Below are 12,500 nucleotides of genomic sequence, written 5' to 3'. Positions count from 1 at the left end.
ATATGCAAGCTTGATCTTGACGGACTTTTGCCAATACTCTCGGGATTAGGCTAAATGGAGAAAAAGCGTAATAGAAACAATCACTCCATGAGAACGAAAAAGCGTCTGTGGCCACAGCTCCATGGTCAGAATGCCAAGAAACATATTGGTTACACTTGGCATTCAAACGGGTTGCAAAAAGGTCTATTCTCGGATTGTCAAGGAGCCATGTGGTAGCCCATTGGTATACAGTTGGGTATAGGCTCCACTCGGTCCTGTCATTAAAATTCCGGGAATAATAGTCCGCGTGTATTTTTTTTTTTCTGGTCAGGAATAGGCACAGCAGTAACGAAAATATCTCGTGTAAGGCACCAAAACCAAATTTCTCTTGCCAGGGCATTAAGCATGGGCGAGCCCATGCCATCCATTTTATTGATATAGGCTACCACAGTTGTGTTATCTCCCCTTCAAACAAACCCGTGCGTTGTGACGGGCAAAGCATTTCAAGGCCAGAAAAACCTCGAGTAATTCCAAATAATTGATATGGTACGTGGCTTCTTTGGGAGACCAATGGCCCCCAGTATGGTGTTCACCATGTCGTATGCCCCATCCCAGGCTACTAGCGTCCGATTCTATGGTATGAGAAAAGGAAGGCGTTCTAAAAGACTTGCCGTTATAGGCTTTGATATTCTCAATAATCCAATCCAAATCCGACCACACAGGGTCGGTAATGCTAACGAACTCCTCATAAGAAGCACCTGAAGAAACATGAGTTGATTTGCATGCCTCCGCAGATCGATAAAATAATCGTAAATACCGAACAGCCGGGAAAGCGGCAACGAAAAGCCCGGTTACCTCGGCTACCTGGCGAATGGAAGCTCTACTCAAATTACGCAAAGTCGTACACGCGTCAATTATTTTGGTGACCTTACCCTCAGAAAGAGAAAAAGTCATATGGAGCGAGTCTATATTAAAGCTTAGGCAAGAAATTTCTCTGGTAGGTTGTAGACAAGACTTTTCATGTTTTATTGTAAATCCAAAGAATTCAAGTAAATTAATGACCTTCCGAACACTTTGAGTACATTCACTTTGGGAAGGAGCAACTAACAAGGTATCGTCAACATTGTAGGACCCCTTAACGCCATTCATGCGTAAACAGGAATACGCTGGTTTTAACACCTTAGTGAAAGGCTATACCCGAAAGGCATGCAAACAAACTCCAGTAACTGATCGCGCCACATGAATCGCAAGTATTTGCAGTCATTAACGTTTATAGGGATGCTAAAGTAAGCGTCCTTGAGATCAATAGACACCACGTTATCGCCTTCGTTAATTAGCTGAACAGCGAAACCTATTGTCTCCATTTTAAACTTCTTTTTGCAAACGTGACGATTTAAGGGGTTTAAATTTATAACTGGTCTCATGTCGCCTGTTTTCTTGGGGACTAGAAAAATATTGGACAGAAACTCCCCTTGAGTGTGGAGAGTCTGAGTAACTGCTCCTTTTCCTAGCAGTTTAGAAACTTCATGGTCGATAGCCAAGGCCTGTGCGGCTGTAAAATTAGGAGCCGTTGGCCAGGACACTTGGTGTGGGGCCGTCTCAAATTCGAGACGATAGCCCTGAACACATTGTAGAACCCAAGGATCACGGGTTATTTGACACCAGTTATCAAAATGAATGGCAATTTGTCCAACGGAACTCACTTTAATCAATTTTTGACCTTCAATTCCTGGTGGGACCTGGTCGTGGTTGATGATCTCGATTTCCCTTGGCGGTACCGACCGCGGCGGTACGAGCCGGAACGACCCCGTAAAAAGGAATCGCCAGGAAATCTATTGTCATCCTGGTTTGCGACGGTCAGACCTGTTGCCTGAATTGGTCTTCTTGGAAACCATCTTGGACGTGCGTCGACTTGCTTGGATAGAACATCGCCAAACAATACTTCGTCAGTGGTAGCGAAGAAGAGCACAGAGACCGGAAATTCTTGCTCAGCTCTGGTTTGTATGGCCATTTTGGAATAAGGTGTATGTGGTCACTGTAAAATGACCACAGAGTAGTCCGCTTACCTGAGCTTTGTTGCACGAAAAAGGAAGAGGACGAATCCGGCGAGCAGTGGTATTATATACTGGTATCTGATTTACATAACAATAAACTTCGAAGAGTGGTCTGCTGCGCATGCGCGATAAGGAATCGCATAATGACGTCATAATGCGGAGTAGGGATGAGGAAAATTCCCTGTGAGTCATCACGATCTGTATCCGGCGTTGGAATTGTCTTGTGCGCTCAAAGAAGATGTAAATGTTGTTGACGAGCCTGGAGAAGCTTGCTATGAAAACTCCATCGCTTGTTAACTTAGTTGCAATCGCTCCAGGTGCATAAGGGCATGATTCTTTAGGATCACAGGGGGATTTTCGGGAGTTGACTTCATTTGCAACTTGTGCGTTTATACGACTGCACGACAACTTGAGCATAGTGTGTTCAATCAGAAATAACAAAATAAAACATAAAGAAGGAAACTAAACAAAAGTAACACGCGTATTTTCCAACATCAACCAAGATGGCGGCGCTTCACCGGTGAGCTGCTGTAACGCTTCGTGACTGTGTCCGATTTCATTGCCTACTTTGTGTGCGGGATATAATTCTGAATTGGCAAAGACGAGAGATCACAATAATTAAAAACGGCGACATGCAAAACAGATGAAGAACTGTCCTGAGAACGATTTGCATTTACATGGGATAAAGTCCAAGGGCATCTGCAGTGACCAGCTACGTGTACCATACGGCTTAATATCTAATCGCAGTCTCCTTTGTTCAAGTCTCAACCTGGATTTTTACACTTTCTTTGCATCTATATCTACATCGACAACATCCCTTTTTGACTTATGGCTATCACGGTTTAAGCTTAGGTGGCCTCATACACCGTAAACCCTTTTAGAGACATCACTTGCAAGCCGACCATTTCTGATGGAGAGAACAGAACGGCCACAACACCAGGGACTCCACCCCCTACTTATTTCGAATGGAGTCGAAATATTTGACTTTGATTCATTTGATTTACATTCCAGAAATGCAACATACTCCGTCTTCCGCACTCCATCAGGCCTCCTTTATTTTTGGATAGCTCTATAATTAAAGTCATTGTTTTGCTTGATTAACAATAGAAGACTAACATGTTAAGCCGTTGTACCGTGACCAAGTTGGCATCCTCTTTTAACCGTGCCAAGAGCCGAAGCTTCTTGCATTGCAGGAAATCGGTTGCATTCTGTAGAAAGTAGGAATCTTTCCCCGTGGAAAGTGAATATTCTCAGATAAATAGACAAGACATGCAAAGAGCTCCTTGTGAGCATACCACGCCACAAGATTTCTGAACTTTAGCTCAGTTTTCCGACAAGAATGGAGTCTATCACATGAGTGGACGGGGTGCTTGAAAAGCTCCAAGTACCGAATCCGAAATCACTATGTCCTTCGAACAGGGAGAACAATTTTAGTAAAGGTATCTACTTTAAAACATGGATTGCTCGGAGAGATGTATTCCTGCCAACCGATTATGCATAGGTTATCAATGCATCAGTTTCATGCTGTGGTAGATGCCCAATAGTGACAGGTATGCGTGAATATGCTCGGAGAGATATATTCCTGCCAAGATTTTACATAGGTTATCAATGCATCAGTTTCGTGGTGTGGTAGATGCCCAATAGTGCCAGGTATGCGTTACACAGGGGCTTTTGGCATGGGTAAGGAACCCGCTTGGCAATAAACGTGAAATGTAAAGAATTCTGTCTTTTTTTTTTTGCAACAGCTATTTTGGCTCAGTACTGCAGTTACAAAAGCTTCGTTTAGGTTTATGGTTGGTCATGGAAAATGACGTATGAAGGAAAAAACCGCTGACAGGGCAAAGCAGTATTAAACTTGCTCAATCATGATACCGCTGATCTCTAAAATTTGCAAGCGATTGTGTCGGTTTATCAGGCAATATGAGAGTTTTGGCAGCATTGACCTAAAACCATTCTCTATTCATGGTCTTAAGACGAAGTCGTTGTCAAGAGAAAAAAAATACAGGTAGAGAATCTTGTCTTAATTTGTTAGACTTGCGCTATAACCTTGATTTTGGAGATTTGTAGATTTGGGTACCACCAGCAGGGTTTTCTGTCCTGAGCAGGCGCATTAGGTTTGAAGATCGTAATTTTTTTAAGTAAACGAAGGGGATCACGTTCTCAGAGAAACGTTCCCTCGTACGGAACAGCTGTCGAGAACGAGTCTGGAGACAAGAATTTTGTGCATGTGCTTGGGACCAAAATCTTTGTTATTCGACTATAACTACAAATACAACTTCATCTCGTCTGCGCTCAGTACAGCAACGCTAAAACTCTCAAACAGCAAGGTCAAAGCAAGGACGACGACGACCGCGGCGAAAATGACTGAAAGGCGGCCGTGTGCACGCCTTCCACGCGCACGTGCGTTTTACATTTTGGGACATTTCCTTGTCGTTTTTGTCCTGACAACGACGTAAAAGAACCAAATTTGAGGCTATGTGGAGGACGTGAGCGCCCAACGATTAACTTGATTGACCTTCTTCCAACTGATTGGCTTCATGGCTCAGTTGGTAGAGCATTCCAACGGCATCGCAAATGTCATGGGTTCAAATCCCGTTGAAACCACGTGAAATTTTCAGGTGTCTACAAAAAGACAGTTGCTTAAGGACGTTCGCGCTAATTGTTTCTGCGCATCCTTTCTGCGCACGCAAATCCACATGCCACACCATGCCACGTCATGCATCGAGCGCGCGCGCTAAGTACTCAAATGAACAATGATAGGGCAGATGGCCATTGTTATAGCTTTGATTGGATTTAACGATCTTGGACGTTCGGTGACCCCTACTTTTCTTTTCAGCAACAGATTTCATTTACAATTATCTCCACATTGTCCAAAAATGAACAAAAAATCAATGTGGGAAGTTAAAAAAAATTGAAGATTTCTGTCCACGGGACATAGAATCCTGCCATTTTGCGGCTGCAAGGCGCGTGAAACTATTGTCGTTAAATGCGAACTCGTTCTTTGAGGAACCTCACCAGCTGACTAAATTCGCTTAAAAGGTCCATTTAAACCATATTTGGCAGAGAACATTTCCCTTCAAAGCGCTAATTGCAATATTTTGGGACTTGCAGCTACTGTGGTCTTCTTCGCCAAGGAAGCCCGATTTACTCAGATTTTGGTGTTCTTCTGGGCATGTTATTTCCAAAATGAAGTCGGTGACCCCCCATTTTTTTTACATTTCTGACGTCGCTGGCTCATGATCTTTCAACGGTAAAATTTTCAGAAAAAAATCAATGTTAGAAAAATTTTGCGCGAACGTCCTTAAATTGTCTAGTTAACTGCGAGGATCACTTCAGCCTACCTTTCGTCTGTAAACCGCACTTGAAATATATACAATAGTTGGAACCTTACAGCAACACACACACTATCAATTTTATTCCTGAAATGTTAATACGCATTTCCGGTTGTCGTCGTCTTTGCCTAAGCTAAGCTAAGGGATCACTACTACTTTAGGCGGTCGGGGGGATGGGGGAGTGGGGGAATCAACGAACTTTGAAAACCAACAAGAGCATTATGGAAGCTAGAAACCGGCCTTCGAAGCACCTCTGCCCCATCTCCACGGTAGTTGCTGAAAACCTACTGAGTTTTTAGCTATCTGCACTTGCGTTTTTGAATGCTCTTTTCTATTCCTACAGTTTTTTTAATTTTACGCTCTTTGTGGTTGTCTTTCCATGTGATTTAATTGTGGGACAAAAATCCTCTGGATCCACTTTCTTTCTCCAAGACATAGCGCCATTTTGCTGCCAGTTTAGGAGTCGCCGTCATTATTTTTTCTGTTTCGTAATCTTGAATACTCAGCAATGAACCCAGTCTTTTGGTTTGTTAAATCCGTCCGAAATTGAATCCACATTCGATTGCCAGTTGAGACAAATTCACGGGACGCACCCTGTGGCCCTGACCCGCAGACTCGCTCTATTAAAGGCGAGGTACTGTTGCTTCCGTCACGAATTATGACATAATCGTATCCACAGAGCTTTTCATTCTCTAAATCAAACTCCTTGAATCGCAGGCGAATGATATTTCCTGCGCGAGCGGTTAGCAACCACTGGCAGTGGAGATTTGGCTCATAGCTACGGTTGACATAATTTGGATGAGAGAAGAACTGCCTTTTACTGCTTGAAGCATGGAGTTGAGCTCCGCATTCTAAAAAAAGGAACAAGAGAAAGGTGAGACGTTTACTCTTGTGATGCATTTACATAGTTTTCACCCTTCCACGTTAGAATACTCTTAAGGACGGTGCCTACTATTGTTATTTTGCATACGTTCTGCACATCTTGAGATACTCGGATTTCCTATGATTTTCCTTATGAATACAGGGATATTTTTGCGCGGTTCAAAACTATGCGGAGAAAGCAGAATTTAGCAAGTGCTCTTGGTACCCAAAAAGAAAATTGGGGGTAACCATGCATTTTTCAGAGATAATGAAGCTTCAATTTGGAAAAGAACAGCATACATTGCTTTGTATTTTAAAGCTTTTTACAAATATTATTGATTAATTATCTTCGAAAAATGCGTGGTTACTCCCAATTTTCTTTTTGGATTCCAATAACACTCGTTAAGATCTGCTTTTCCCGCATATTCAGTAAACGGCGCAAAAATACTTTTGAATTAGTAGGCACCGTCCTTGAATGATGAAAATACGAAAAAACCTTGCGTTTCAGCAGCTTTTCCGCCCGAAAAACATTTCAAACCTAAATCCAAAAACACAAGGCCTCAATCTTGATCGTTTTGCCAACGTGAACATGGACTGTCATGTTTCAGAAAATGGAATTTTTGACGTTCAGTCAGAAATTGCTATTCTGACGGCACGATGTAGAGGCTCGGGTATTGTCTAGAGACTTTGGGGACTATTTAAAGGTTTTAGTGGGAAATATTAATCATTCTACGTCAGTCAGTCTTAGGTTCACTTGCTTTCATTTTACATCATATATTTTATGGTTTACTCTGTTTACCTCTTCCCCGAGGTCTGGTGCCACAGCATTAGATGGCGAATACGTTTCCACAGATTTTTTGGCCACATCTAAAGGGTGGTCTTTTAGTGGTTTTTCGTATCTGGCGTGGCACACCTATTTCGCTTTTCATGCCTATTATGTCTACGTCTATCGTTGTAAAGACTGTATAATAATGTGTATATGTAGTTTGCTCTAGATGACTAACTGACTCATCCTAAATAAACTATTTCACATTGTATGTCTCGGTTTTAGTGTGGGCAGAATTTATTTTGCTATAAGGCATAACCAAAAAAGCTCTCAATGCAAATTACTTCCGTAAAGCGAACTGCAAAGGTTCGGCTCAGCTGATAACCCTATAAGTACAGGCGCGTAGCGTGGTCATTTTTTCAAGTACGCACAAGTACATATGATCTAGAAACCTAAGCAAACTGAGCGAAAAAAATTGCGTTCTTTATTTCTTGTCGAAATATTAATAGTTGTGTGAATACAAGCAAAGAACAAAGCGTCTTGCCCTTTTTTTAGCAAACTTGGTGCAAACAAAACATTGTTTTGGTTGTGCTAGCGTGACTGGGATTGTCAAGAACGTTCTCGGAACCTCGCTCCTTTGTCACGAACGTTCTTGGAACGTCGCTCCTTTGTAAGCTCGCCTTTTTGTTGCACGCTGGCCAAACAACACTGCATTGTTAGTGCAAAAAGAAAGGTACAATGCAAAACTTAGAACATGGTATAGCTTTTGTTTTAGTTTTTAGAATTTAATCAAAGTGGTGCTTTCATCACGAAATCTTGGTTGCGTACAAGTAAAATGTTAAGGATAGAAACAATTGCTAAAAATTTCAAATTTTCTGGTCACTTCAAGTACGCACGTGCGTATATGCGTATAGGACGCTACGCGCCTGAACTACCGCTGGATGTAAGATTCAAAAAGTCCACTTTCATAAATGGTGACCACCCATACATCCTAAGTTTGTATTTACGTTGATTAGATCTACTGCCCTCATTTTACGGTAAAGATTAAGGGTAAAAACAACGTTTCGATCGTGCTTCGGTCATTCTCAATTAAGAGTATGAGAATAAAATGTTAACATAGTATGAAAGCTATTGGAAAAAAGGGGCGTTAAAACAATAGAAACATGCAGAGACTATTTAAAAACCTTAGCACGAATAGAATCAGACTGTACATTGAGACTTGGTCTCAGTTGATTAATAAAAAAACATTTCATAAGCGAGGCAGTCAAACTTGTTTTTGCATTTCATTAACACTCTAAAGTTCTTGCTAAGTTCCTTTATTGTTTAATTTGTCTTTCTTTAAATATATGTTAATATTTCATTCTCATACTTATTTGATAATGACCGAAGCGCGATCGAAACGTCGGTTTTTACCGTTAATCTTTACCGTAAAATGTTTTCAAAAACCCTCACTGTTAAGTGGCCTCATTTTGAAACAAATGTTCTTTTGAAATTTGCACGAGGCTAGAAAGGCTCACTAGCATTAAAGAAAAAGAAAAATTTTTTTGGCCGCTATTATGAAAGAGGTCTATGGAGGACAATTACTACTTAGCTACAAAGCGTAACAGAGTGAAAGTCGCCACTGTCGAGCACAAATCCAATCGCTGATTACATTAGTGTTTTTCGCCCGAGGTGTAACCCGCATCGTTCAACAACTCCTGTTGTAGGTTCACTCAAACAAATTAATGTATCTCTTAATTTTTTAAGTCTTTAACTCCCAATGGTCACTTAAGAGTTTTTACTGTGTCCATAGTTCATATAGATATAGATAGACTGATTTTGAAATTTTTTAAACGTCAAAAGCAAGATCAATGACATCTCGCTTCATGTTAACTTGACAGTGACCATACTCAATCTCGACCCCAGAGCTCTTCTCTTGACTGAGGGAGAGAAGAGCTCTGGGGAACCCTGAAACAAGGTGTCTTCTCATTGGTTTTCGTGAAGAACAATCGAAAGCGTCTCTAATTGGTGCATTCACGTTAGCACGAGGAGTGAGCAGGCGCCGTAAGATTTAAATAACAAATTTTTGGCTATAAGAGCCCTACTGCGCATGTTCTCCTACATAGAGTTTCCCAGAGCCTTGGGTTGATCCGAGTCTGTGGTGACGAGAATGTGACCCTACTCAGTCTTTTGTCGTCGGTTCACGACTGAGTTTTAATAAATTAATCGAAACTCTTGGTTGGCTGTCTTTGGGAAAAGGGTGTGGTTTGTGCATGGTCAGGGCCAAAACAGCTAACAAAAACATAAAACAAAGACACTTGTCGAGTTTCATAACCATCTGCAAATATCATGTATGCTCTGTCTAACGCCAAACGATTTTACTTGTCAATGGGGGGCCCGTCGGGCCTTAAAGAGATGATTATTAAGCTCGGAAAATAATGATAATGAAGTCTAATGGAAATACAGAAGCGTCCTACTTCAGAGGCCAGGCGCCTTAGCCCCTTCCATTCTAACAATATTTAGTAGTGACTGACCTGCCCTATACTGTGCTTTGAAGCCCTTGAAGTTGGCCCTTTTATTCGATCGGAATTTGACTGCCATTTTATGACCTCTTGATCTCAACAATCGGGGCCGCTGTTTACCACAGTACCGCCCCAGACTGTTCGCGGCTTGTGTGCTTGAACCGGCAAACACCTCAACAAAGTCAGAAGTACAGTTCTCTTCGTCCTCGATATACATGTCCTAAAAGATTGTGAAAGATGACAGTACTTGAGTCTCGAAGAAACGGTTCAGGTCTGTGCAATGTTTCGTGCGGGAGATATTCGAAGAAATGTTTTACTCAAATTTATAAGGCTTTGTATGGAGACGCCGTGTTTGTTTCCCTCTGAGGGACACAAATATTGCGGCCGGAAGGAAACAAAAGCATATGTCATCGAGTTTTGCTATAAAAAGCATGTAGTAGTCCTACATACAGTACAATACAATACAATACAATACAATACAATACATACTTAATTGACCGCTCCCCATAGGGGCTTTTGAGGGCCAATGAAACACAACGAAACGACGGAACAGAATAACAACAACTGTAAAGAATCCCAACTGGCCGGAGGCAAACCAGTTTGCTTTTTACAAGTGCAGCTGGGAAGTTGAACCAGGGACTACCAGGAACAAACTCAACGAGTGGTCAGAACGGGTCTTGAACCCGGGATCCCCGGATCTCAAGGCAAGAAAAGATAAGTCTTAAGCTGTTCTATTAACTAGCTTAACTGAAATATCAAAAGGATTGAAAATTCATTATTTTTTATTTTGATGACGTCACGTGAAATGCGATAAAAGCCTCTCCCTGATCCTGAGCCTCTAACCGCGCGACACTAGAAATGAGAACTTAAAATAGCTTTGCGGAACTAAAAATAGATTTAAAAAAACTATGATGGGGCATGGGGATCCACTTTTTTACCTCATCCTCCCTAGACAAAATAGTGTGCTCAATCGACATGGCGGATATACAGACTTGCCAAGAGTGAGGTTTGACTAAGCGAAAGGAACAGCAAAAAACCACAAGCTTTTTACCTGAAAAGTAAGCTCAATATGACTTCCTTGCGTAACGACAATCTTCCATGTACAGTCTCTTCCCGATTGGTACGATCCGGGATAGTTTGGCGAGGTGATCTCACCTGTCAGATCTGTTAGGGTGGCACCGCATCGATTCACTGGAACAAAGACACCAATATTCAACATGAAACAACAGATAAGAGCCCTTACCAGGGAAAAGGAACCACCGATGTGTTCCGGTGTCTAAATCTAAGGTTATTTAACATTTATTCCATGAGCGCGGGTTGGACATGAGACTCATGGCTCATGAATTATCAATTAGTTTTGAAGTAATGTTTAAAAAACGAGCAGCAGTGTTTTATCGGGGTTTAAAAACACGAGGCAAAGCGGGGTCTTTTTAGACCCCGGCGATAAAACACGAGCTGCGCGTTTCTCGAACGACTTAAAAAACCAGAAAACCAAGCTATGCCTTATTAGTATTCTTTATATAGAGAATACTAACGAGGAGTGTTTCATCCGGCTTATGCTTATGGACGTGACGTTTTATCGGTGTTTTGATAGGCTGTTTGATAGTCTCAGGAATTATGAATGAATTTTGAAAGGGAAGATATCTGTTTACAAACATTACTTTTGTTATTCAAATGTGTCAACCACAGAAACAAAAGAGCCTTTGTTTCGACAGCCGATGAGGCTCTGGCTGGCACAATGATGACAATAGGTAACGTCAACGATATCTTCGCTATTGATGATACAAATTAGCCAATCAGCGAGAGAGAAATTGTTCAGTTACTGTAAAAAAAAATTACCGCTATGGGACGCATCTGGGTAAGTCCATCACTTCTGTTGTATATTCTGGTTTGGGAACTAATCTCTAGAACTTTTGCAAAGCGAATGTCTTGACGCAAATAACACTTCTTACCCTCTTTGCACCTGTGCTTGTCCTTTTGTAATACGGATCCTTCTCTGCAAGAACAGATGTAGCTGCCAACGGTATTGGCACATTTTTCCTGGCATCCACCATTATTTGTCTGGCATTCGTCCTGATCTTTAATAAAAAGGAAGAAGGAAATAAGAAATGAAATAAAATATGAACATATTAAAGAATTTTAAAGAGCTGCTCTGTAATTATTCACTATCATTCTCTTCGTGTCGCTTGGGATATGGCTGTGAATACAATGGATGCGCCACGGTCAGGTGGTGGTGACAACTGCATAACATTGCATTAGGTTGGCCAGGTGAAGATGCTGTGTGTATATAAAATCCCTCGACGGTCATTAATAACTAACCCTTCTGGAACGAGCGTCAAGGCTTAAATAGTGCAGATTAGTACTTAACACTACAAACGATACTACTTGGGGTGTATGGAATGACCGGTTTTTGTCTCCTTGTTTGGCCCTGAAGTTGCAAGTTGTGTTATGTAAAAAAAATAAAAATAAATTAAAGTTTTGTTATGTATTTGTCATAAAGTGGCACATACAACCCTTGGGACATAAGACCTTGACGTAATTGTTGTGTTAGAAGTTGTGACGTCACGTTACCACATGACGCCGATTTAAACAGGGGTGTATTTTCCAAACAGTATTCAGTCTTGTGCATTAGGCCACTTTCAAAAATACCATGATACTCTTTGTTCGCCTTCCAAAACTTTGCATAAGCATTGTTTCCACTTACTCTTGTGAATTACGGTGTTCCCAAGAGAAAATATACTGACAATGCTTATGCACAATTTTGGAGGGCAAACAAAGAGTGTTACGGTATTTTTTAAAGTGGCTTTTATCCAGTATCTATGGTAGTTTCGAGTTCAATTTGAGTTTTCCAAGTGTAGTTGTCAAATACTTTCAAATGGTGTCAGAGTATAAGACAAAATATTAAAGAGTTAGGTATATTCTTGGAACGTCATTCTACACTGGCATGGGCCGGGTAGCATTTAGCCGTGGGTACAACATAATTCCGCATCGAAACCTTGTCTTGAGT

The 12,500-nt window shown here is 41.3% G+C and overlaps 1 protein-coding gene across 2 annotated transcripts in view; it reads right to left on the bottom strand.

Annotated features, from left to right (window-relative positions):
- Positions 1–4,264: 4,264 nt before the first annotated feature.
- The window catches only part of LOC138015296 (tolloid-like protein 1), a 52,065-nt gene continuing 43,829 nt past the window's right edge, over positions 4,265–12,500 (bottom strand). For both annotated transcript variants that reach the window (XM_068862283.1, XM_068862284.1), the window contains 4 exons: positions 11,446–11,571; positions 10,545–10,684; positions 9,506–9,713; positions 4,265–6,216 (listed from right to left, as the gene is read on the bottom strand). In XM_068862283.1, the coding sequence (XP_068718384.1) occupies positions 5,822–6,216; positions 9,506–9,713; positions 10,545–10,684; positions 11,446–11,571 (869 nt within the window). In that variant the 3' untranslated portion in view covers positions 4,265–5,821. The remainder of the gene's footprint in view (positions 6,217–9,505; positions 9,714–10,544; positions 10,685–11,445; positions 11,572–12,500) is intronic.

This window comes from Montipora capricornis, chromosome 9 (genome assembly GCF_036669925.1).
Source record: "Montipora capricornis isolate CH-2021 chromosome 9, ASM3666992v2, whole genome shotgun sequence".
In the NCBI taxonomy this organism is placed as follows: domain Eukaryota; kingdom Metazoa; phylum Cnidaria; class Anthozoa; order Scleractinia; family Acroporidae; genus Montipora; species Montipora capricornis.
Note: the sequence above shows the minus strand (reverse complement) of the source record. Positions and strands in the feature narration are given on the sequence as shown.